Source organism: Lacerta agilis, chromosome 10 (genome assembly GCF_009819535.1).
Source record: "Lacerta agilis isolate rLacAgi1 chromosome 10, rLacAgi1.pri, whole genome shotgun sequence".
NCBI classification, from domain to species: Eukaryota; Metazoa; Chordata; class Lepidosauria; order Squamata; family Lacertidae; genus Lacerta; species Lacerta agilis.
Window position 1 is genome coordinate 16,806,277 of NC_046321.1, and position 25,947 is coordinate 16,832,223.

A 25,947-nucleotide genomic window follows, 5' to 3' on the forward strand; every position below is an offset into this window, starting at 1 on the left:
AAAAAAGTGTTTGGTGCTGTAGATGACTTTTCAACACCATGCTATTATTCATTATTTTGTTGGATCTTTAATTAAAAAAATTAACACCTCTAATATTTTTTGCACTCCAGCCTCTAGAAATATTTAGGCACCACAGTGTCTTCTATCATGAATAATCAAAACTAGTAATGTTCTTATGTTCTCTGCAAGATACAATCAATATATCTTTACAGAAAAATGGATTTGTTGTAAAAATTATTTATGGCTTCATCACTCAAAGGGGGGGATGGAATCATATTAGACCAACAGCTAAAACATTTCGAAATTTTAATTTAAAAATGTGTGCTATACAAAAAAAAAATTTTTGTTCAGCACACGATTAACAAATAAGTAAAATATAAAAATGCTGTTTGACAAAGGGAACACACTATATTTTTTTCCTAAAAACTATTCTAAATAGTTATGCTATACTGACAACATCTAACTCAGATTGTGCAAAATCAAAGTGTTGAAATCTCTTTTGAGATTGCACTGACTGTAATTCTGCTTCATTTTCATTTAAAATCCTCAGAAGCAGTTCATGTACAGCACAAAAATGATCTCAAGTGACAAGTTATGCCAAATTCTAGGCAATACTTCTTAAACTGTATTATATAATGATTAGGACAAACTCTGCAGACTACACACTTTCCTAAGGGTGAATATTTCTAAATATGTGAATCTACCACATACTGAGGTAGGTTAATAATTCATCTAGCCAATATATTTTCAATGGCAACAACTCATATACTTCAAAACAGATCTTTCCCAACCCATCTGAGAATTTTTAAAACAAAACTGAAGATACTAGGGATCACCAATCCCAACCCTTGCAAGGAAATTCCATCTATTTCTCCTACCTCCACAGCATGAGCCCCATCCCATTATATTTGATGGAATTACCAGAACAAGGCAGAGTTTCACAATCCAATCAGAGTTAAAGACAAAATGGAATTATGAAAGATAAGCTACTGTTTAAAACTCTTGCTCATCTTATGCACGGGCTTCAGAAAATATTTTATTAGTACACTGTTCCAGTAAAGGATAAATTTGTCACCATAACAGAGATTTTTTATTTTCAGGTCCTGTACCTAGATGCATTGCATGCCAAATTCCTCAAGAAAGCTGCTTGCTTTCCATTCTTGCAATGCTTTGAACCATCAGCCCGCTCAAGGAAGCAAAAAGAGAGCACCTTGTTACACTAATGGACTGCCAGCCACAGAAAAAGATGATGATCGCACCCACCCCAAGGTTAACAGTTACTAACATGAGGCAGTGAATAAGAGACTACATGATCCACTGTGGATTTATCAAGCCACCTATCTAAGAGTAGCATCAGTTGTCAGGATGTGCAAAAGGGCTGCAGCGCCAGGCGAGAATCCGCAACAATAGGTGCGCCTATGTCCGCAAATCCGTTTTGCTATCCTCCCCCTAACAAAAGAAAAAAAAATATTTCACTGGCTGTTGCCGACGAGGCTGAGCCGAGTGCGCAGGTGGGGCTCGTCCACCTCCCCGCCACCGCCTCCTGCTAACGGGGTGGGGTCGAGGGAGAGGCCACGGTGCTGAGCAAGGCAGGGAGCCTGGGCAGAGCCAGTTTAGGGTGGGGGGTGGGAACCGGGGAAGAGGAGGAATCCTGGATGGAGCACCTTTTCCCGGAACGTGGATGCCCGGCTCGTGTGGAGGGGACGGGCCTCTCCCTCCTGCTTCCGTGGAGCAGCTGATAGGCCCCGGGTCAAGGGGTGCCAACTATGACCAACACGCCCGGCAGAAGCAGGCTGGCAGGCCCCACCCCCACCCGATCCTCCCTCCTTCCCTCAGCGACACAGACCCTCGCCCTAAAGTCGCCGCCGTCCTCGTCTCGACCACCGTCGGCTTCACCCCACACGCACACAGGCCCAGTTCTCTGACTTGCCTCCGGGTGGGCTGAGCGTCCCTGCCACTGTCTGTCAGCTGTGGCGGCGGCACCAAGCAGGCTGGTCTTCCTCCGCCCAATGCTCCCCTCACGGCTGGCGCTCCGGCTCCTCCTCACCCGAGCGAGCAGCTCCCCGCCCGCGCCCCCGGCGCGAGGCGAAAACCAAGCCCCGCCTCTCCCCTGGCGCGAGCCCTGCCTCCCTCTCTCTTCGCCGGCGCGCGCGACACGCTTAAGACCTCTTCTTCCCTCACACGCCCGCCCCGCCCGCCTCACGCGACCATCGATGGGATCGATCGATTCACTCGTACTACACCCAGCATGCTCCGCTTACAAGCCTTCCCACTCGCCCCCCCTCCTTCCCTCCCTCCGCCCGCCAACCACCACAAACTCACCCGCTCACGACCCTCTTCTTAGCCCCTCCGCTCTCCGTAGCACTTCGTGTCCCCGCCCACCTTCCCTGCCAGCCTTTCAGAAGCCAATCGCGTTGGTCGCGCGGCCGTTCCTCCCCCTGACCAATAGGCGTTCGCCTGCCGAATATCGTTCCCGCCTCCCCCACCAATCCACGCCACTTTTTCCCAGACACGTCCCAGATTCCTGGTCTGCCCTCCTGTCCCCCCCTCGCCGCCGCCGCCGCCACCATACACCACTGGCGGGGCCACTCCAATTCCGACTCGCGCGGGTGCGCTACGTAAAGGCTCCTCCCACGGGCTCAGGGCGAGGTATTGCGCAAGCGCGCCCGCCGCGGGCGGGAAGTTTGCCTTCGTTCGCTTGCCGTAGCGGCGCCCCTGACAGGAGATTTGGCACTGGGACGAGGTTCTGCGGTGGCTGCCGTTCACGTGCAGGTAACTGGAGGGCGGAAGTCACCAAGTTTACACAAAAGGGGGGGGGTGTTGGGTCTCCCCGACTCCTTCATTGCGCGCCTTTGCCCACCCCGTCCCCCCGCAAGAGGCTCTCTCTCCCTTATTTCTATCTTCGACGCCCGAAATGGTAACGCCGCCTTAGTCAGGGCGAACCTTCGTTGGGGTTTCCGAAAGGAAAATCGTCTGACGGGGCCCCGGGAAATGTGGCCTCTGTGAGGGTGGGGTCGATTAATATTCGGCACCGCCGCGAGTTTGTGGGGTAGGGGGCTTAAGAGGTAACCCTGCTCTGCAGCGCACATCCCCAGAGTCTGTTGCAAAGTCAGTGCAAATATGCATAGCTGTCAACTCTCTCTGCTGAAGAAGTATCTGAAGAAGTGTGCATGCACACGAAAGCTCATACCAAGAACAAACTTAGTTGGTCTCTAAGGTGCTACTGGAAGGATTTTTATTTTTTATTTTTTATTTTATTTTTTTACTATGGCAGACCAACACGGCTACCTACCTGTAACTGGAACCCTCCCTGCTGTTCCCTACTGCTATAATAAGGGAATTTCCCGCAAAAAAGGAAAGGTTGACAGCTATGAATACTATATATATATATATATATATATATATATATACACACATACATACATACATACATACACGGGTTGTAAATATATATATTTACAACCCGCCCCGCCTTTTCCCCCCTGACAGGGACTCAAAGCGGCTTGCAGATAAAATAGGAACAGTTAAAAACATTGGGGGAGGGAAATCATTTAAAAAACAATTAAGCATTATTATAACTAAAGTTCCTCCCCTCTAGCGAAGTTTACAACAATGATTAACAAACATATGCAACTCAACCATATAAATCAGTGTTAAAAACACAGATCTATAAGGAATATAACTCTCTCTCTCTCTCTCTCTAATTTAAAAGTAGGTTTGTGGTGGGGAGAATGTCCAGAGTTATATATGGTTGCAACCATTAAGAAATTATCTCAGCTATGTATTTATGCATAATGCAGTGGTTTGACTTCACCCCTAGAGGCACACTCCATTGTCTCTCCAGACAGACAGATGCCAACAACTATGCATTTAGCTGAAGCCTCCCAAGAGGGAATTATGTAATCTTAATTATTCTCATAGCTAGTCTGTAGTATTCCTGCTACTTCAGTTTATGGTAGTATATTATTACTTGGTTTGTTTAACTCCATTTAGCAGTGGTTAGACAGAATACCGGATATGTTATCTGAGCATGCTTGGCAATGAGTGTGAGATGAGTTGATGTATGAGTGGTTTTTGTCACTCCCAGACGGATGCAGCGAAGAGGTCTGCATCTGGCCCATTGCCCTTACATTTCATGGGTCCCTGCTGGCTACCTCTGCTGGAGATGTTGTGGGCATAGGAGCCAACTCCTAGGGGCTGAGGTCCCTTTGACACTCCCCCCCCACCCAGTTGATAGCCATTGCCATTCAAATGGTGTGTGTTCGCAATATCTTGTGATCAATTTGTGTGGGGTGGGGCTTACCTGCCCCCCCCATATTTTATTCAAGTTGGCACCTTTGGTTGTGGGTGATAGCTTATGCATATTGTTTTTTGGGGGGGCGGGGACATTGGAACACTTCTCAGCAGGGTGACTTCCCTACCAACAGTGGGGTGGAAGATGGTGAACCACAGTGGATTGAAAAAATAAAAAAAAATTAAAAAAAAATTCCTTCCAGTAGCACCTTAGAGACCAACTAAGTTTGTTCTTGATATGAGCTTTTATTTTTACTATGGCAGACCAACACGACTACCTTCCTGTAACTGGAACCGCAGTGGATTGAGAGTTTCAGTTATTCTGTTAGTCTCATACCTTATCATGCAAAAGATTCACCCACATTAGCCAAACCTACAGCCAAAGATTAGAAAAGCACTGCAAGTGGCAGAAGTGAACCAAGTCGTGAGCTATGGGGAAAAGATAACACAGCTTTTCAGTTAATGGCTTCAACACTGCCTTTGTTTAAAATAATGCTATGGTTATCCCATAAGTAATATAACTGATGGCTTCTGCTTTAAAGAGTACCATGTTTCCCGTTAGACTGGTGACTTCTGAAATAATGACTACAGGAAATGCAAGTGTAAAGATACTGCGCTCCATCATAAATTTTCAGCCAACAGCTTTTATTAGTCAGTTCTGGGAAATGACCCAAGTGATTATTCAAAGAGCTTTTAAATTCTCATCAATAGGAAATCCTCAGCTAAATTTTTCTTATTGCAGAATATATTTGTTTAACACAATTGTATACCTATTTTCCTTATATCAAAGCATTTTGTAAAATAATAAAAACATCTAAAGCAACATAATATAGAAGTATAACAACAATTCAGATTTGGTAAGCTTCATGGAAAATTTCCACAGCCTACCATTAAAATCTTCAACCCCCAGGTCATCATATTAATCTTAGCTGCCAACCCATAGATAAGCATTGTGTTTGAATCATTGTGTAATGATTACAGCCAACATAGGGATTCATGGGGATAGTTACCAGTACTCCACAAAGCAATCTGTGATTGTGTCAGCGCATTGAACTGAAGCTGGAAGCTCACTGGTTACCTCTGCAGTTTCTGTTTAATATTTTGTAACCCATAGGTCCTCATCAGCAGTTTTCCCATAGGGCTGCTTTGAGACGGAAGTGAAGCATGACAGGCCAGGATCTCAGCCATTTACAATTTAAAGTGGCGGGTCATCAACCTCTTTTGCCACTAATGGAATGAATGGGCTAAATTACAGGTGGCTCTTGATTTACACAGGGGTTACATTCCAGGGAGGGTGCGTAATGCCAAATCGCATATACCGGTACTCAAAACATAATGAGTTCAGTTGTGGATGGGATTGCCAAAACTTTTTTTCCTGGATGACTGCCCAGGAGCGAGCGGCGGCGCGTGGGGTGACAAGCGGTGGCCCCTCCTGCCACTCCCCATGCTGCCGGTCACTCCGGGAGCAGCAGCGCTGCATGGAAGGGGGTGCTCACTTGCCCATGCGCTGTTGCTCCTGGGGTGACGGAGGGAGTGGCAGTGCGTGGGAATGGCGGGAGGGGCTGCCGCTTGCCACCCCCACGTGCCGCCGCTTGCTCCGTTGCCCCGGGAGCAACAGCGCACGGCCGAGGGAGCACCCTGTCCATGCAGCGCTGCTGCTCCCGGGGTGACCGGCGGTGCGTGGGGAGTGGCGGGAGGGGCCGCCGCTTGTCATCCCCACCCTCCCCTGTCACCTGGGGTGTACCGCCCCCACCGCCCCCCCTAGCGACGCCCTGACTTGAGCATATATGCCTGTTACAGTCACACACACACTAGCGCAGAGGTTTTGACTGTTTTCAATCAAAAGACTGCTTTCCTTCATGGGTAACTTTCCATTGGAGTACAGAGCCAAAGCCACACAGATCCACAGAAATGAACTCATTTACACACTTTTCACCACCAGTTTACACAAATTCAGGATAATTCTGTCTTGATAGCCACTGAGAAAGGGAGCTCTCTCCATGCACAGTGTGAAAACACAGCAAGCTGCTGATGGAGAAAGAGAACACTTTCTAACTCTGTCGTGAGCTGAACTCTAACCATGCCACTCTTCCCTCACTGCACAATTATTTCCTGCTGAGCAGTGCAGGCATATGAGGTTACAGACTTTCCAAGATCCCCCACAGCTAAACATCAGAAACTGCTGAGCAGCAGACGATGCAGAGCTGCATAGGGGTTGGAGCTGAGAAGAGGGACATGGTCTAAGAGGTAATGGCAACAAGACAGAAAGACAGGTTTCAAGGGTATCCCTGAGTGCATTTATCCCTTTATGTATGCTCTCATTCTTATATTCACATCTTATGTAGAAGTGAATAGCTGTCGTTTACTCGTTACTCCTATTTAGACAAGTAAAGAACACTTGGCGGGGTGTAAGAGCAAAACCTGTCTGATACGCCTGCTACTGAGTATCCTGTCCTGCCTACTCACAATGGGGTACAGTGTCTTTAATATGATTATTAAAAAATTGGTAAATAACTTTCTATTTTGATCAGATATATTGACGTTCCTATTTCTTTCTTTTAGGAATGTCTGGAACAGAATTGACAAGAAATGGAATCAGCAGCAGCAATGCTAGCTCCAGTATGTGGTTTGGACAGGTCAGTTTACCATCACCTTCAGATTTGTGTGAGATTTTCTGGTGGGGCTTCAGTGCAAAATCTACTATGGCTAACGGCCCAGTTGAGACATAATGGGAAACCATGGCTTCAAAGTATGTGAGTGAATCTGCACAAACCTTGGTTTCTTATGCTTCCTACCCTGGGCATGGAGAAGGGGTTAGTTCAGGGGTCAGCAACCTTTTCCAGCCATGGGTCGGTCCACCGTCCCTCAGACCATGTGGTGGGCCGGACTATATTTTGAAAAAAAATAATGAACCAATTCCTATGCCCCACAAATAACCCAGAGATGCATTTTAAATAAAAGCACACATTCTACTCATGTAAAAACACCAGGCAGGCCCCACAAATAACCCAGAGATGCATTTTAAATAAAAGCACACATTCTACTCATGTAAATACACGCTGATTCCAGGACTGCCCATGGGCCGGATTGAGAAGGTGATTGGGCTGCATCCAGCCCACGGGCCTTAGGTTGCCTACCCCTAGGTTAGATGCTGCTGCTTTTAAATAAACCACAGTTCCCTGTTACGTCCATAGTTGGAGAACTGTAGTTGGTTTAAGCTCTACATAGGCAGAAGAAACATGGATCAAATCCAAAATATGGTACAAAGCCATCTTTATGAAAAGATCCCAATGTGTTTTGAATGTAAAAAGTACTCCTTTTTAGAGCAGAAAGCAGATTTGTTTTTGTATAAAAACCATTTCCCTAGAGAGGAGCTGGAAATCCAAAATCTATTGGGATACTCTTAATATTTCTTTGCACTCCTTTTGCTCCTGTTTATCTTACACTACATTGCAAGAGTTATTACTATTTAATTCAGTTGGTGTTTGGTGACAAGGGTTGGGAAAATATATACCAGCTGAGATTTCTTTCTGATTTGGCTGAATTATACTTAAGAGCGCACAGAGGAGAACTTGGGGGAACTCATGCAACAGAGTAATTACCATTTTAAACAATTCATGGTATTATCATAATGAAGGAACTACCCTGTGAGGTACAATATTTCCTTTTGGATACAGATTTCAGAGTATAACTAGATTAAAAGTTCTTGTGGGGGATGAGACTGATTGAACTAAATCAGTTGCAAGAAAGTGGGGAGAAATTATGGTAGTTATGAATATACTAGAGCTTTCCATGATGGTGTGTGTGGTTTGCTTAAGTGTCAGTATACAGCAGATGAGTACCAGGCCGTCCAGGCTGCCCTGCGACAGAGATTGGGCCCAGAATACATCAGTAGCCGGCAAGCTGGAGGAGGACAGAAGGTACAAAAGTGTGTACACAGTTTTTATTTACTTGATATTGAAAATTACCCATTGTCTGTTGGTTGTGCATATTTCCCTGAATCCTTTTGGGCAACAGTTTCCTATGCCCTTGCTTTCTCAGGAGGAGCACCATAGTGTGGGGCAGGGGTGGCCAACTAGAGACTGCAATCTACTCACAGAATTAAAAACTGGCAGTGATCTACCCCCGTTTTTGAGGGGTTCAGGTCAAAGTTGTTGAGCTTTTTTTAGGGAGGAGGAAAGCCACAATTTTGGGAAATTCATGCCTAAGCTCAAAGGGAGAAAGGGGAACAGCCACTCGCCAACAAATTACTAGGGAACCAGACAGCCTCACAGAGTAAACTCTGACTTCCATTCTGCAGATCATGCAACAATGGAGGGTGGGGTGAGGGGGTGGGGCCGGATTCTGTTTTACCAATGCTAAGGAAAGGGACCCAGCGATCGACCGCAATCTACCAAAACCTTCCGGGAATCTACCAGTAGATCGTGATCAATCTGTTGGACATGCCTGGCATAGGGTTATCTATAACTGGTGCTTGCTGAATGCTGCAATCTGCCAAGTCAGAGGCAAATTTGGTGTCCGCAGAGGTATCAGCATTTGTTAACATTAGTACTTCCTGGCTCTCCAGTTTGAAGAGGTGGACAGCCATGGCCCACTACCTTTCCTCAAAGTGGCTCTTCCATTGCTGGCTAGGGATTTAGAGAAATAAGTGCAGTACAGGGCAGACCTGGGGTATAGGATTCTTTTTGCATGTAATAGCCTTCATAATTTCAAAACAAATGTGCTGAAAATCTGGTGTGCCATGCTACTAAATCATAAACCCTAGAATTTTGAACATGATGCTCAATGCTTCCTTGCCCATCTCCCTTGCAAATGCTCCATACCACTGCCTTGTGCAAGCATTCTCCAGCTGAAAATTTAATAAATTCATATCAATTTAATATCTTGAACTCAGAACAATTAATTTTAATTTTGGTTAGCTGTTTGGTACTGTAATGTGGAACACACTTATAAATACTATGTACTGGTATATTGTGTGTTCCAATTTTCTTTTGATATGATGATTCTTGGTCTGACACAGTACCTGGAAGCCATGTTGCAAGTAGATGTAGCTTCTGCAATAATTTAATGAGATTATGACTGACCAAGAAGGATTTTTGTCACTTTTGTGCTTTCTTTATACTTTCAGGTTTGCTACATTGAAGGGCACAGAGTCATCAGTCTGGCCAATGAGATGTTTGGCTACAATGGCTGGGCTCATTCTGTCACTCAGCAGAATGTCGGTGAGAACCAATTTTAAGCTTCTTCCAGCTGCTTCATATTGCAGGTTCTATAAGTGATCGAAATGTTCTTGTGAAAAAGACTATCCTAACAGAGTGAAACAATAAGCAGTTAGGTGCAAATAATGGCATTGTTCCACTCAAGGTTTTTGATCCAGCAGCAGCTTTCATGAATAGAAAGCGGAGAAGGCATTTCCCCCCTCATTCCTCCTTCAGCTCCTGCTTTCTTCAAAAACCTGCTCTAGAGGAGTGGGGTACCCCCCCCCCCCAAGAACATGAGTTATGTGGGAAGTGGCATGGAAAGCATAAATGAGAACTGGTGAGAACCTTGTGCCCTGCCCCATTCATTCATGGAATCCTCTGCTGGATCAGAGTTTTCCATGAACAAAATACTTCTGCTAGATGCAACACAATATGATTATGAGTTTCCAGGTCTTGAGAAAAAGTGCTCACATGCCACGTGGAAGCAGAATTTTCCATGGCAGTTGGGGATGCACAGCATGAGTTGGCATGGGGTAACCTTGACAACAAAGGGACCCAGGTGGCGCTGTGGGCTAAACCACAGAGTCTAAGGCTTGCTGATCAGAAGGTCGGCAGTTCAAATCCCTGCCACGGGGTGAACTCCCGTTGCTCGGTCCCAGCTCCTGCCCACCTAGCAGTTCGAAAGCATGTCAAAGTGCAAGTAGATAAATAGGGACCACTGCAGCGGGAAGGTAAACGGCGTTTCCGTGCGCTGCTCTGGTTCGCCAGAAGCGGCTTAGTCATGCTGGCCACATGACCCGGAAGCTGTCTGCGGACAAACGCTGGTTCCTTTGGCCTATAGAGCGAGATGAGCGCCGCAACCCCAGAGTCGGACACAACTGGACCTGATGGTCAGGGGTCCCTTTACCTTTTACCTTTTAACCTTGACAACATATTAAAGTGGTTTCCCCCTAAATTTCAGAATTCAGTGTATTGTCAGTTACACAGTGAATACATACAGAAAAAAGAATCCTTGTCCCAGTGGTTAACAGTTTTCATTAAATAAATAAATAAAATTAGCTGAAAACTGCAATCCTGTACAGACGGGGGAAATGTCCCCCAAAGTTATGGCTGCAGCTGTCTCATCCTCAAAAGATCTGTTGTGTTGAGGGAGGACTTTTGTGGCCTAGCAACAGGAGGTTGAATGGAAAAGGCAGAAGGGAGACACTTAAGTCTTTCAGCTCAGTAACGACAACTGGAAGAATAGAAACCCCATCTCAAAAATTTCATCTAGATCGCCTTAAGGATCTGAAATGATAATTAGGTAACAAAAAACCTACAGAGCTGTCAGAAAGGCAAAACAGAGTGAAAGCCCAATACTATATAAGCTATACTTCATTATAAACTTGCTTTCTGTATGGATAGATTTTCCTGTAAAAAGTATTTCAGAAAAAGATCCAGTCTGCACATTCATATTTTGAAACCTATTGTGATTTTACCTGCTTTGCTAATGAATATCTCACTTTTTTATTCCATCACATACTGTACAAAACCTTAATCCCCTCCTAGAAATTGGTAGCATTCTGTGGGTTAAAAAATAAAATATCCTGGAGAATAACTCTGATCCTACAAATGTTTATTTATCGATTCTTAGCACATATTCAGTTTGTCAAGAGGATAGAGTCATAGAGATTTACAAAATAAAGACCAGTTCCTAGGGAAGCTGATTCTGTCATCTTGAATGTGATTCAGATTATCAGAAGCTGAAATTCCTCATAGAATATTACTACTAATGAAATTGTTTGATTTAAAAATATTTTTAAAAGTTGATGGGAAACATTATGACTTTATTATTGCAGTCTAAAACTGCACTACTATTTTCTGCAGCTGCGTCACACTGCTGACTCATGTGACTCTTTGTCCATTTGGGTTTTTTGTTTCCCCTGCCTCCCCCAAATGCAGGATTTAGCATTTGCCTCTGTTGAGTTTCATATTGTAAGAATGGGGAGCTGGGCCAAAGCTATCAAGTTCATTCTGAATTTTACTCCTGTTTGCTAAGGCATTAGTGATCTATCCCAGTTTTGTGTCTTCTGCAAATACGGTAGATTAGCATTCCCTCCACGCCTTCATATAAATCATTGATCAAATGTTGAAGATCCCAGGACAGAGCCCTACATCACCTCACTCAAATCATTCATCCAGTTTGATGAGAAGCCATTGATGAACACTCTTCTGAGTATGGCTTCCAACCAGCTCTGAATCCAGCATTATTTATCAGTGCACCTTCAACAAGTCTGCTAATAAAACATCATGATGAGCTTTGTCAAATGTTGTGCTGAAATAAAAATAAGTGGGGTACACAGCATTCCCACAGTTCACTAAGGTCAATGATGATATCCAGTAATGTCTTAAGGGTAATTTTCTGGTCCATGTACCGTATTTTGCGCTCCATTGGACGCTCCGGACCACAAGACGCACTTAGTTTTTAGAGGAGGAAAACAAGAAAAAAAAAATCTGAATAAAATGTTGTACTAAACAACCGTATTTAATAAACAACTGGTATATCACCCCCCAATATTTTATTAAAGTTGGAAGAGGGAGGGAGGGAAGGAAGGAAGGAAGTGCCTGTTTGTGACGCTGTGATGCTGGAACTCCGGAGCAAGAAGTACTGGTACAGGAGCCCAGAAGCTCTCTCTGCTTGCTTTACAGAGAGGCAGCAGGAGGGGAGAAAATATCACTGTGCCTATTAAAGCTACAGCCCCCACTTTTTTCCTTATTCACTTCCTTTTAGCCTTGCAGAGCCACCTCAGCCAAATGGAACCCTCTGCAAGGCTCATTATACCGCCAACAAAACACCTCATTAAGAACTGTTAACACTGATAACACTCCCGCTTAAGAACAATAGGGTAAAGCTGTTAGCTGTCAAATCTTCCCTGAAAGGGGATACAAATGTATCGATCTGAAAATAAAACTCTGAACCTTAAGGAAAACTTGTTACGCTTGGGTACGCATTTTTGTCTTTATTCTTGGACACTGTATCTCTGAAATGTATCCCTTCATTGCACTTTTTAAACTTCTGTATCCCAGAGTAGGTAAAAACACACAGATCCATCTGATACAGGAAAAGGGATTTTATTAGTGAACAAATAAAACTAGGGAAGTCAAGAGAATGGCAAATGTACCAGTACATGCAAATGTTCAGTTCCCCCACCCACCCAAAATCCTGTCAGGCGACAACCACATTTTTGTTTGTAAACAGGACAATCAGGAATACCTCTCCCTTCCGACACCCTATTCATCCGCTTTATTCCCTTCACCTCACCCAGATAAGGATATTTGCTCCATTGTCCTTTTGCCGGGGTAAATTTTTTTAAAGCAAGATTTCCTCAGCTTTGTTTTGCCCCCAGGGCCCCAGCCTTTTCTCTGATTGCGACGATCAGGAAACTTTGAAGTTTAAAAGGAGTTTAGGCAAAGTGGTGGAGAGCCAGATTGATGCTGCTTCAAACCAGCTCCGCCCCCCCCACTTGCGTTACAGAGAGCAGGGACGGCTCTGGCTAGCTGAACGCAAGGTGGGGAGCCGGTTTGCTGCCTGTGAACACTGTTTTTCAAGCCTGTTTTTGTGAACGGAGGTGGTGGGGAGGATCCAGCAGCTTCTCTGCTGCCATCCCCCACCCCCAGCCGAACTTGGAGAAGGGGAATCTGCAGCAGGGAGAGCAGCAGCTGCTGCTGGATCCACCCCACAACCTCCGTTCCCAAAAGGAAGCCTGTTTTTGTGAACGGAGGTGGTGGGGAGGATCCAGCAGCTTCTCCGCTGCCATCCCCCCCCCCCCCGCCGAACACGGAGAAGGGGAATCTGCAGCAGGGAGAGCAACAGCTGCTGCTGGATCCACCCCACAACCTCCGTTCCCAAAAGCAAGCCTGTTTTTGTGAACGGAGGTGGTGGGGAGGATCCAGCAGCTTCTCCGCTGCCATCCCCCCCCCCCCCGCCGAACGCGGAGGAGGGGAAGTGGCAGCGGGGAGGCCAGCAGCTGCTGCTGGATCCACCCCACAACCTCTGTTCCCTTGTTTTTGGGAACGGAGGTGGTGGGGAGGATCCAGCAGAATCTCCTCCGCTGCCCACCGCCGCCCGCTGCCTCTCGCAGCTTGCTCGACAGGGAGCCTTCGCTCCATAAGACGCTCCAACTTTTTCCCTTACCTTTTCCGAGAGAAAAAGTGCGTCTTATGGAGCAAAAAATACGGTACTCTTTTATCTCAACATTATCCTCACAAGCCTCTAGTTCAGAAACCAACATTCTGCTTGGGAAATATCTCTGTATCCTTTCTGGTTAATTTCTTTGACAAACATTTGCATCCATGCCAACAGTGTTACGACCATATTGTAAATTCCCTGTATTTTCTCCTACATCTCTTTTTACGACTGCCTAGCTATCAGTGCACAGTAATGATAGGCAGACCAAGCATCCGGCTCCCTATGTTAGAGTAAATGTTTTTGTTTGTTTGTTTCTGCTCTTCACAGATTTTGTGGATCTTAATAATGGCAAGTTCTACGTGGGGGTCTGTGCCTTTGTGAAAGTCCAACTTAAGGTAAATGGGGTGGGGAGATATCTTGGTGGTGCTGGTTTTTCAGAGCCATGAAAGTAAAACAAACAATATGCAAAAGGTACATAACAATATTTTCCTGTCAGACAAAAACACATATTTATTAGACCTGTTACTGGTCAAAACACATATCTGTTTTTTAAGATGAAATAAGATACTGTAGGAATAAATCCTGACTTATGCATCTGCTTTTAAACAGTGACAGGTCTTAAACTGCAGTGCATATATCCAAATGCTGTTGGTTTCCATTTTTCAGGCTGTATCTGGCAGAAGATTGGAATAGTTTGAACTAGCATAATAATTCGTAGATTGACACTTGAGTCCCTGTAGATTCCATAAAAACTGAATATACTGCAGTCCCTGCTTTAGCTGCTTTTGCCACAAAGCAAGGTTCATTAGGATGAGTACAGTCAAATCCAAATAGCCATTTTGTTGCTCTTGCATATTCTTAAATTGCAGGATGGCTCATACCATGAAGATGTTGGTTATGGAGTAAGTGAAGGCTTGAAGTCTAAGGCCTTGTCCCTAGAAAAAGCAAGGAAGGAAGCTGTTACAGATGGACTGAAGAGGGCACTGAAGTAAGTGGCAATCAACACAGACATTTTGCTAGCCTGAAAGCAATGAAAAAGGGGAACTGTGTTCTAAAAGACGACTAACTCTCATCCTTTCTCAGGTGCTTTGGTAATGCTCTTGGGAATTGCATCTTGGACAAAGACTACTTGCGATCAGTGAATAAGCTTCCTCGCCAGGTGTGTTACTTGGGACTTGACTTCCAAAAACTAGAATTCTGCAGTAAAAATGCCAAATTCTGCTTTGAGTGTAGATAATACAGACAAGAAAGGCTCCATTCTTTATTCTGCCATGCAACAGTACATTCTTCTTGAATAGGTAATTTCATTGCCTGGATATTCCAGTTGAAAATTCTTCTGATTATTTTCTGACGCACCATATCTCTACTGTTTGTGTCTTTGCTTACACTTTTCCTGCTTCAAAACTCTCAATAATTTGTGTGTGTGTGTGTTCACTTTCCAGTCAGAGCTGTTCAGGAGCAAGCAGAAAATTATAGTACCTTCCAACAAACACTGAAAATCAGAGCTTACTTTGTTGTCCTTTTTTATATAGGACTGTCCAGCCCCCATCGTTATTTTTAATAGTGAAATGCTGAAATGCATATTTCTTAGGATAAAAAGGTAAAGGTACCCCTGACCATTAGGTCCAGTCGCAGATGACTCTGGACTAAGCCACTTCTGACAAACCAGAGCAGCGCACGGAAACACTGTTGACCTTCCCGCCAGAGCGGTAGCTATTTATCTACTTGCACTTGACATGCTTTTGAACTGCCAGGTGGGCAGGAGCTGGGACCGAACAACGGGAGCTCACCCTCGTTGCGGGGATTCGAACCACCAACCTTCTGATTGGCAAGACCTAGGCTCTGTGGTTTAGGATAGATTCCCTTAAGCCTGTTTTCACAAGGATGAATGGCCAACGAAGGAATCTGAGCCCCGTTTGGGCTGGGGATAGAGGGGGCTTGGATTGGTTGCATGTGCCCCTCTGCCAACCACCGCCTTCAGAATAGTACCAGCATTACTCCGCTGGTACAGAGCAGAATGGAATTCCTGCTGGTGGCAGCCAACACAAAACCCTTAATGGGGTGTGGTGATACTTAGCCATCCCTGGAAACATTGGGTTCTAGGGCCAGCCCTGCTGCCATCTCACAGCAGCATTGGGCTTGACCCCCACCTGCTGCCCTGGCTGCTGTGCCCAAGAGGTCTGCAGATGCAGTAGTAGCCCTACCAGACTATAAAGCCTTACTGGTTTGGATTGCTCTCTAAACCATTCACTTAAATCTATCTTAGGTGTTATATCCTTTTTTCAGAAAAAGGTCCTTATCTTCTCTTGCCTTGAAACAGCTTCATCTCCAGTCATGATTACTAACTTGACTCTTCTACAACCACCCCACCCCAGTGAATCATCATTTAAGCTGCTGCATTCTGGTTGACCCATCCTTCACACATCTACAGTATTCCTTGCTGACTGCAGCCCATAGTGTGTGTCACCTAAATTGGCATTCCGTCAAAGAAGGCAGAGCATGCTCTTGGCTATGCTGGATTGAAAGCTGCAGATAGGCTGAAATTGTCGTGTTTACTGATTTCTACAGCACTCCCAGGCTGTTAAACTGCAGTTTTCTTCATTCGTTCTTTCTATGTCTGTTTTAAAATAACACCTAGGCAGCTTTAAGGGGGGGGGGGGAATCAACATCACTGAGAATTGCAAGGAAACAAAGCTGATCCACAAAGTCCATGTTGACAGAGTTGGTGTTGGTTACTAAACATGACAAATCTCCACTAAGTTAAGAGAAATAACCACATTGGTTGAATTCACAGCACCAGGCCAAAACTTGGTTGTGAACAGGCAAAGTGTTCCAGGAAAGCAATTTGTCTCTTGGGCAGCATGACAGATGAGTGTGTGAAATGTTTCCATTACATTCTGAAGTTTTGTAGCTACTGAAAGGCTGTTTGTTTTATTCCTATTACTAGATGCCTCCAGATTTTGATTTGAGCAATGCTAAAAGACAGGATTTTGAGCCTGCTATAGAAAAGGCAAGATACAATAGCTGCTTGAAGAAGACAAGCGAAGACCACCAGCAGTTTTCTACAGTGACTCCTGTTAAAACTGAGCAGTTAGAATCTTCTTTGAGTACTGTTGAACAAGATCAGCAAAGCAGGTTGGAGATCTAATACACTAGATACATAAGCTTATACAGTAAGCCCGCAATTTATGCACATTTAACTTGTGCCCATTCAGCTTTACTGGCTTGGCAAAAATAAATAAAAGCAATGAAAAAGAGAGTGGCTGGCCAGCCGGGGCAAAAAAGGCTTTGGTAACCCCACCCACCATTTAACCCAGTGTGTTTTGACTCCTTGGAACATAACCTCTGCTTAATTTGTGAACTTACTGTAGTCTTAATTGCTAATGCTTTGTATATTCTGTAGCAAAAAAATGGATAATTTTGCTTACCTTCATGAATTCTGGTTTTTTGCCAAACAGTAGTCCATAATACTGAGATTCTTTCCACCCTGTCCACGGGAGGCAGGCTCTTTTCCCTAGAAGAACAAATTTGGTTGGGCTAGGAAATGCTTCCCACTTCCTTCCTCAAACCAGACCCTGACAACACAGTGAGAATAAGAGAAGCAGACTGGCACCTAACCCATGGCCTAGTTTCCATGCCAGAATCCAGACCTGAAGAAACCTGGCAAGTAAGGAAAATAATCTTTAATGGAGGTGTGCAATTTTTTTTTCTTTTCTTCCAACTTGTCACCTTCCAGTGGTCTCTAACCCAGGAGCTTAACAAAGCAGTGCCCCAAATGCCCAGGGAGGGAGGGAGAGATCAGGATTCTGGCTACATTGAAGCACCCTTTGACTAAAGGCTGCATCTAAAGATGCAAAAACTTAAATTCTGTGCAGGGATGAACAGGTGGCTTCTCTATGCAGCACACTGGAGGCTCAAATAGCCCATAAAGTAGCATATTCTTTGAAGAAATGCAGCAGGGTACCAGGTCTGTTCAACTATCTAGTGCTCAGGAGCCAAGCCAGCTTCTGTATCTTTGCTCGGGAAATAAAGACCTTGGCTTGTACTGAGTTGAAGATTACTTCCAGATGTTGCAATCTGCAGTCTAAATGAAGGTGGTCCTTGACACATCAAGGACCTTGGAAGGGAGACAGTCACCAGTTCTTTCTACCTCTACCTGCAATGAAACTCTGCCATGGTGGGCTAGGATGACTCCCCAATGAATGAGGCCTGCTATGAGTACAAGAACTTTGGTTAGTACATGCAGATATGTGTTCTTGAGAGTAATCGAAGTAATAAACTTTCCTTCAGATACACAACTACAAGATTGGCTCAGCGTTCATTTGAGTACAACCTGCAGACCACAGGTTTAATCTCAACTCTTTTCCCTGAACAATTTTTAAAAAGTCAGGGCAGACTATAAACTAGTGTTCATTCACAGAGATGGCAGGAGAAAGACAGGCTTGTGAGAAGTACTTCCTAGTATAACCTTAGGCCAAGTCTTTTAGGATAAAGCCTTCTCCCTTTATGGATTGCTTTATGGACCACTGGATGCATGCAAGTAGACAGAATAGGAAATCTGAGGCAAGCGAAGGGCTGTAGCTGAATAAATTAGGCAGATGTGAATGTAGTTACACAGCCCTGGGCTATTGCCATATATGCTAAAGTGTCACCCACCCACACCTGCGGTTATATTGTCTGCTCTTCAGTGAGTATGGTTATGAAATGGGGAATTTAGTGGTAACATTCCCTTGTCCTGTATTCTCTTGTAGTGAGGTCTTGCTGTGTGATGCAACATACCACCGAAAGTTGCGGCAGAAACAACTTCAGCAGCAGTTCAGACAGCAGATGCAGAAGAAACAGCAAATCCAGTCAACTACTCCAGCTTGTGAACCTAGAGATCAAGGTAAAATGCTAGTTAGAATCTGCATCCGCTGCACTGCAAAGAAGCTCAGAATGGGCAGATGAAGCGCCTAAGTAACAGGGCTAATTTTTTCCTGCCATGTTAACTGTGTCACTGTAAGAACTGTAAAGTGAGATATTAAACAAGTGTGTTTTCCCTGGATATGACTCTTTTTAAAGAGGTCAAAATGAGGGCTTAACCCAAACTTTAATCTGCTGCTCCTGCCTGACTAGCATCTGAGGAGGGGGAGGGGTTAATTTTTGAAACTATCTCATTTGACTGGTTTTGTATCCATTAATTTTTATGCAGTGCTGCATTTTTAGAGATTGAATTTTCTTGGCAAAATAAATGGCAGCAGAAACTTTTCTGTTCCATATTGCTGAATGTGTTAAAGTAGATATTTCCTTCCAATGCTGGTGTCAACTTTTGTTTGTTAAGTAGTTACGTCTCACTTCATTTAGCATTGTGAAAAAGGCACCTATTACTGAAGGTTTCATAAAATGTAGATATAATTATTTAATCCATCAGTTCACTCAAATCAACAAAAAAAAATATAATCAGCAGGCAGACCTAATATATTTTTGAAAAATAGTGCCTTGACCCAACCTGTAAAAGTAAGTAGCAATATTAATAAAACCCATTAATAAGGTGATTGTCGGATTAGGGACTTGTTTTAATGTGGTGTTTGTAAACCCAATTCATCTGTAAGCCCCAACTAAGATAGCAGAACAGTGAGAACAGTGCAGCAGTCAGATTTGTGAGGGAGATGGGGAGAGCAGCTGGTTTATCAGTCTGGGTCCAGGCTAGGTTAGAGCATATTAATAACAACACCTATCTGTTGTTATTAATAGTTGAAACAACCATCTTTCTCCATATAGAGCTAAATTCATATATGCATTATTTCTATGCAAATAGTCTAAATCCAGAGAAATTTGTACTCTTCCACTAATCTCAGTAATATTAAGCTTCTCTTTTATCTTGTCCAGAAGCATGTGCTCTTCCTGCTATTAAGCACAGCACTTCAGCACAGCTGGAACCCGCAGTGGAAGAAGAGTTCCTTGCAGGTGGGTGAGGGTTGTTGGTTCTTTTAGGCATTTTATACCATCTTTTCAGGGAAACATACTATTAATATGGGTCACAAATAAGAATCTCAGGGTTGTGGGTTCAAGTACCATGTTGGACAAAAGATTCTCGCATTGTCAGGGGTTGGACTAGATGACCCTTGTGGTCCCTTCCAACTCTGTGATTCTATGATTGTTCAATTACAACAGCCAAGTCTTTAAAACCTGTTCAAAAGCAGAAAACAAAATGCACCACCTCTGGGGAGGAGATCCATGATGACAGGTCTTCCACTGAAAAAAACCCATCTCTTGTGCCCACCAGACTTGAAGTCCTTACCAGCACATCTGCAGGAAGAGCCTCTGCAGCTTATCTTACTAACTGGTCCCAAGTCATTTACAGCTTTAAACATAATAGTCACTTTAGCTCCCCAAATGCAGTAGGAACCAGTCCAGCTGATATAGTCAGTGTTACATGCTCTGATCCATTGGCTCCCATGAACAACCGGTAGCCACATTCTGTAAGAACTACAGCTTCCACAAACAGCCCCGCACAGTATGTATTTTAGTAAGTCTTGCTGTAACTTAATGACTGTGGCTGGTTCACATTCTTGCAGCATTTCAGGTGACAGTTAGTGCAGGACACACAAAGAAGAAATTTGCATCCTTTTTCTAGATTCTCCTTCCTCCCTAACACCATCTGAGAGGAGAAACAGATGGGAGGCCCTTTGTAAGGCAAAAATCACTGGGCACAGAAGTAAGCACCCCCTACCCCCGTGTGTTCCTATGTCATTGCAAAACCCAAGCTTGGGATTTCGTGTTTGCTGACATATTGTCTAGTTCCACCCTGTTACAGTTTTGGTCCAGTGCGAGTCAAGACGTGGAACGGAATGGTCAGCAGCTGACCCTTCATTGTTAATGTTCAATTTCTTCCAGATGACCTTGAGCTTTGGGACTTATCTTTGGAGGCCACGGACCTCAGTGTTACCAATCACAGCACAGCAGCTGTGCCAGCCCAACACCCAGGCACATCTCGTGGGCAGTATGACATTATGACACGCAGCAGAACGCCACAAAAAATAAATAACCAGAGGCCCTGTGCAAAACCTGCACCGCAGCATCCCTCTACTAGCCCTCGACCTCACATACCAGGTAAGTTTAAGAGATGGAGAACAAACGTAGACAGCAGCAGAAACTGGGTAATATAGGGTGGTGGTTTGCAGACAATGGGACAAGCATGTATATCTATTTTAGCTTAGCACACTCAAATTGCAAATCATCTAAGCTACCTCTGAATCTTGTGGTGCCCAGTGACGAGTGGTCAAAGATTGTTTGCTATTTTTTTGTTTTTGGTCTCAAAGCCGCCTCCAAGATTTCTGCAACTTGCATCAAAGTAAAGGTGTTTTAAAATGCAGTTCTAAGTTCAGGCTTTGCACACTGTATGGGGAAATGGTATCTTGAAGAGAGAGAACAAAAGTAGGTAATATCTCAGTTGTCTAAGAGACTTGTTAAGAAAGTTCTCCTACAAAGAATTGTTTCCTGTTTTAGCTGAGTGCAGCCCATACAGAAGGAGCCAAGGGATGAAGAAGAGAAGGCTGGAGCCTGCATAGCAGAAGATGAATGACTTGACTGTGGTACTTTATCTGTTCAGGTTTCAGAATGCAATTTGCACTCAGAAGTTTCAGAATGGAGAATATTCTTCAGACCTCACTATATCCAGCACTAAACAGGAAAAAGGTTGTGCTCATGATTTTTCAGAATTTGAAAGTTTAAAACATTGCTTTCCATCACTGTAAAGAATACCAGTATTTTATCCCGTTAAGATTAACAGATGAAATTCCATATCCAAATACAAAACATTGCTTTATTCTTAACTTCCTTTATTGTAATAGGAAGGAATCCATTTTAACAAGGCTGCATCTTGTAAAGCAAGGCGAACTATTTTTGTACTATTTGCCCTTTCTTCAGGAAAAAAATTAATAGAAGCAAAGCTGAAGGAATCTAACAGCATTTTTAAAATGTACTCTGAAACAAGATTAGTGTAATAGGAGTAGTAATTAACTTTTGTGGAATGAAAAGTTTTTTAAGGCTAGGATGCCAGTGTGCTAATTATGCAATGTGAATCCTGTTTATTAAAGTGGTTAAATTAAAGCTTTTCATTCAGAAAAGCTGTGTGTTTAGATGTCCCACTGTATGAAGACTGGAGCCAGCCACACATACACTTTTATCATATTTCCCTTGTTCTCTTTCAAATAAAGAAAAATGTTGGAGGCTAATAGTTGGATATGAAGCTTACTAAAGAGGTTCAGAATTGATATACAGGCGATGTCCATTTTGCATGTATCCAATTGACGTGTGACTCCAAAAGGGGACACCTGGGTCCTTTTGGACCCAAAATGGGGCGGGCCTTTGCATGCTCTGCTGGCGCTTGTGGGGGTCAGGATCGGAATCAACATGCAAAATGGTTGCTGCCTGGGTTGAATCTTCCTCTTTAGAACCAGTCAAGAGCAGATAAAAGCTGCTGTATTTTGGCATCTACAGTTTAGAAGTTATATATGTGGCTGTAGGACTTTTCTGGGTAATTAGGACTATCATTTCTTCAGTGTGTTTTGGTAAAAGCAAATTATTTAAATTTGATGAGGCAAGGCCAACAAAACATTTAATGGGTCAACAGCAACAATTTTAGGTAGTTTACTGGCACGACCTCACAGTGTAAATTGATTACTAACAAATTGCCCATTTTAGATTTCTATCATGGAAGTGTTATCTGTGGAAAGATCTTTTCAAAAAGTATAGGTTGGTGGCCTTATTAGGCAGAATGAGATAACTACCACGGGCAGCAGATACTGCCGGACACAGCTGTGTGGCCCATGTGGCCCCATACTAGCTTGCTATTCTCAGGAGCAGTGGAAGATGCTGTGTTCTGTTTCTACTGTTAAAAAAATGATTGAACTTCCAGCTTCTGTACATAACTTTTTTATGTATCTTTACAGCCTACGAAGGAGTAAGTAGCTGTCTGGTGCCATGCAAACATTAAGTCTTGTATCTCAGGCATACGTGTGCAAATCTTTTGAAATATGTTCAAGTACGGCTGTATGTGATAGAAGCTCAAAATAAACAGGCATGCTATGTTTCTACAAGAGTGGAGAAAAAGCACAGGTTGTGGAATTCAGTTTTCATATAATTTCAGGTTTTGTTTTGATTAAAAAAAAATCTACCCCTTATTGTTGCAAAAGATGTGCTTCTGTTGAAGTCTCAGAAACCAAATAATAAATTTTCAAGTATTATTTAAATATTTGGTTGAAGGCACCTGCACTCCTTCAAACTCAAATAACTGTTAACAATAATGCTAGTGGGAGTAACAAGCTCACTAACAATTGTTAAGCTTCGGGCACAGGAGGAACCAAGGCCATTTGAAAATGAAAAACCACAGCTCAACAAAAGCAGGTTTGGTTTATTTGAATGATTTCATTAAATATCTACAAAGAAGGTAACAAACTGCAGCACAAAGCGCAATCATACAGGAAGCGCAATGCCTGGATTTAGTGCAAAACATACCATTAACTACGGCCAGGGAAGCCCAAGGTTTGAATTCATTTTATTTTATTTTTTTACAGTGTACATTGTTAAATAATGTAAAGAAAACATCTGTAATTCAGAAACAGATCTTGTGGAAAAAGGTATTCAAAGTGTAATAACACAAAATAATTTAACAGTTCAGTAGCATTAGTTAATTCCTCTAGACCTCAGTTATTTCATCCACAGGAGGGAAATCAATGGTAAATAAAACCAGTACTTGCATAACTAAGTGAAAACTCGACCTCAAACATATTAAACCAAAATACTACCCTTGTGCAACACTCAGCTGACTAGATCCTCTAACATTCGGTGGCATCTTTTCATCCATTGCTCCTTCTGCTTTCTGCACATCAACCTCACCTTGAATTTCCCATCACACCTGTGAGGACTTTTTTTTTTTTTTACGTCTGAAAAGTTGTTGAATCCCAGCCACCTAGACTTAAGTCTTTTGTTTTCAGCCACTGGGTCCAAATCCTACCACTGCCTGACAAAACCACTGTAAACTTCAACTTGAGGCGAAGGGAAGAAAAGAAAGAAAGACTTGTGCATATGTTTGAGGGAAGAGTGAAAGAAATACAGAAAGAACAAATGTCCTTGCTAACTTTAGAGGACTTCCGGGGGTGGGGAAAGAGAAAACAGACTTCCAGACCAAGCAGTAAAGCTGCTTCCAAGTCCAAAGCAGAAGTACTTTGACTTCACAGCCTGCTGCTGCAATGCAAAGTAATACTAGTTGGTTGCAGTTATTTCATTTGATCGGGGAACCAGTATTTTAAGTTAGAAAGAGGAAGGCAAGTAGGAGATATAGTACACCTACTAAAAGGCAACACAGTTAGTTACAGTCTTGGTACCAGTTTTAAGTCCTTTAGACATAGAAAGAAAAAGTTCTTTTTGATGCTGGCTGTTTCAAGTGTATCCATCCTTAGCAATGGATGCTGCACCAGGAAGATGTGTTCCTGGCCTTTCAGGACTGGATTGACAGGCAGGGCAGGGGAGGAGCCAAATCCCAGCAAACATCCTCCCTCTCCAGAGTGATAGCTCCTATCCCTTAACATACATTACCGTTACTAAAAAAAAACCTTTATAGCTTAAAAGTCAACCCACCCGTAGGTGCTTACCCCTTCAAAGATGTCCCTCTTTCTCCCCACTTCCCCTATTCTCAACAACCCAGCTTCTACTCTGGTCACTGTGTTCATTCTCTTCAGCACCTCCGCATAAATCCCTCACTACTGCTGCTGCATCAGCCACATCAGTTTCCCCCACCACTCCATAGCTTTACTCTTCTGACACAGAAGCTGCAATAGCTCCCCCTCCAACACCTACTCTCGACACTATTACAGTATAAGCATCCAATGTGTTATGCCTTTGGTATTCCAGTGACTATATCCAAGTAACCTCCCTCTGCCTGGCTAAAGTCTGCTGGGAAGGTGATGCTAACTGTAGAAGCAATAAAAGTCCAAGGCACTAAAATATCCAGCAAGCATACTGGGAGAACAGACAAGTATTCAAGTACATTAATTTATACAATTATACATTCACATTTATCTAATACAATGAAAATACAAAGGAAAAAAGTTAAAGTGTCTCCAATAAGTATCAGGATATAGCTAGCTTTTCCCCCATTTTTTTTCCTTTTTAACTGTTTAACCCTCTATACGCCACTCATTTTTTTTTAAACTACTGTTGTCCAACAACATTTATATATCACAGTGTTTCCACATCAAAACTGATGGTAAGTACATGTCCGCAGGGAACTTTTTAAAAAATTTGTCTTCTAAACAATTTAAATTGCTCTAATGCTGCAGTCAAAGCTGTTAATATCTTTTACTTAAAGCAGTAATGACCTATGTCAAAGCATGGGCTGTTCTGCAAGTCCACTTGTGTGCCCCATCAGCTCAGGAACTTCGGTGTGATGGTCTGACGGAAGGAAGAGACATGGAAATAATGGACAGCTCCCCCCCCCCCCCGGCTTATTTCCTCAGAGCAATACAAATGGCATACTAAAGATTCATGCTAAAACTAACAACAATTCTCCCATCTCAACCCAGTAGATTCAGTATCTTAAGCCAAATGAATTTTACAGCACAAAGCCCTTGGCTTGTGTGGTAGCTTTCATCTTTACACACTTGCCACAGACGAGAGGAAGCATGTCCCATCGTGGAAGATCCTGATCACTCTTCTCCCCATATTCAAATGGAGGGCTTTTCTTACGGAGAGCAGAGAGCAATGGTTAGAGGAGGAAGTTCACCACCACCCCTTTGGGCGCTAATAGCCAGTTCACTGCAGCCTAGTGGTTGTTTCAGGGCCCCATCTCCCCCCTCAAGTCTACCCAGCAGCATGCCTGGGTCTCATTAAGTGGTCCGCAGATTAGAGCCAGGGGGGTTGCTGATGGATTTCTGCAAGTTGCTGATGTTGAAGCTTTGCAATGAGGTGGCACCTACAGGCTGGAACTGGCCTAAAGGCTGCTGTGCTGGACCACCTGTCCCGCTCCAGGGAGCTACAAAGGGCACTGCTGGGTAACCGTATGGCTGAGGGGGGCACATGGCCTTTGTGAAGTGACCTAGGGAGGTAGCTGACGCAGCAGAGATGGGTGTAGCACCGAGGGAGGACGTCATCGAGATGCAGAGCTGACCTGGTGCAGAGAACTTCCTTGCCATTCCTGGGCCCTAAAAACAAAACCCAACCCAAGAGGTTATTTCAGAATTGCCAAACAATGTTAAAACAGTCCTTAGAGGCTTCTCACTCAGAAATGCGTCAGATCCTTCCATG

General features: G+C 43.7%; 3 protein-coding genes across 39 annotated transcripts in view; 1 reads left to right on the top strand and 2 right to left on the bottom strand.

The window, feature by feature from the left end:
• The window catches only part of ERC1 (ELKS/RAB6-interacting/CAST family member 1), a 160,057-nt gene extending 157,678 nt beyond the window's left edge, over positions 1-2,379 (bottom strand). For all 18 annotated transcript variants that reach the window (XM_033161557.1, XM_033161554.1, XM_033161556.1 and 15 more), the window contains exon 1: positions 2,323-2,379. The gene's annotated coding sequence lies outside the window, so the exon portion shown is untranslated. The remainder of the gene's footprint in view (positions 1-2,322) is intronic.
• Positions 2,380-2,602: 223 nt separating this feature from the next.
• On the top strand, positions 2,603-21,878 carry RAD52 (RAD52 homolog, DNA repair protein). 3 transcript variants are annotated; one of them, XM_033162639.1, is made up of 12 exons: positions 2,603-2,772; positions 6,856-6,929; positions 8,112-8,213; positions 9,422-9,515; positions 13,990-14,057; positions 14,532-14,650; positions 14,746-14,821; positions 16,610-16,797; positions 18,414-18,547; positions 19,531-19,608; positions 20,539-20,754; positions 21,151-21,878. In XM_033162639.1, exons 2-12 carry the CDS (start codon positions 6,858-6,860, stop codon positions 21,210-21,212), a joined length of 1,209 nt encoding a protein of 402 aa, XP_033018530.1. In that variant the 5' UTR covers positions 2,603-2,772; positions 6,856-6,857; the 3' UTR covers positions 21,213-21,878. The 3 variants fall into 3 exon arrangements, with proteins under 3 accessions (XP_033018530.1, XP_033018531.1, XP_033018532.1); XM_033162640.1 differs by lacking the exon at positions 2,603-2,772 and adding an exon at positions 6,748-6,765; XM_033162641.1 differs by lacking the exons at positions 2,603-2,772; positions 6,856-6,929 and having other exon boundaries at positions 8,123-8,221.
• A 1,158-nt stretch (positions 21,879-23,036) lies between these two features.
• WNK1 (WNK lysine deficient protein kinase 1) overlaps positions 23,037-25,947 on the bottom strand; it is a 107,435-nt gene continuing 104,524 nt past the window's right edge. For all 18 annotated transcript variants that reach the window (XM_033162819.1, XM_033162811.1, XM_033162813.1 and 15 more), the window contains one exon: positions 23,037-25,844. In XM_033162819.1, the coding sequence (XP_033018710.1) occupies positions 25,530-25,844 (315 nt within the window). In that variant the 3' untranslated portion in view covers positions 23,037-25,529. The remainder of the gene's footprint in view (positions 25,845-25,947) is intronic.

What these genes read in the sequence shown, in the direction of transcription:
- RAD52 (XM_033162639.1), top strand. Translation starts at nt 6,858, where the DNA reads ATGTCTGGAACAGAATTGACAAGAAATGGAATCAGCAGCAGCAATGCT. An exon ending in AAGCTGGAGGAGGACAGAAG is followed by an intron (nt 8,214 to 9,421) that starts GTACAAAAGTGT and finishes TTATACTTTCAG; the next exon opens with GTTTGCTACATTGAAGGGCA. An exon ending in TTGTGAAAGTCCAACTTAAG is followed by an intron (nt 14,058 to 14,531) that starts GTAAATGGGGTG and finishes CTTAAATTGCAG; the next exon opens with GATGGCTCATACCATGAAGA.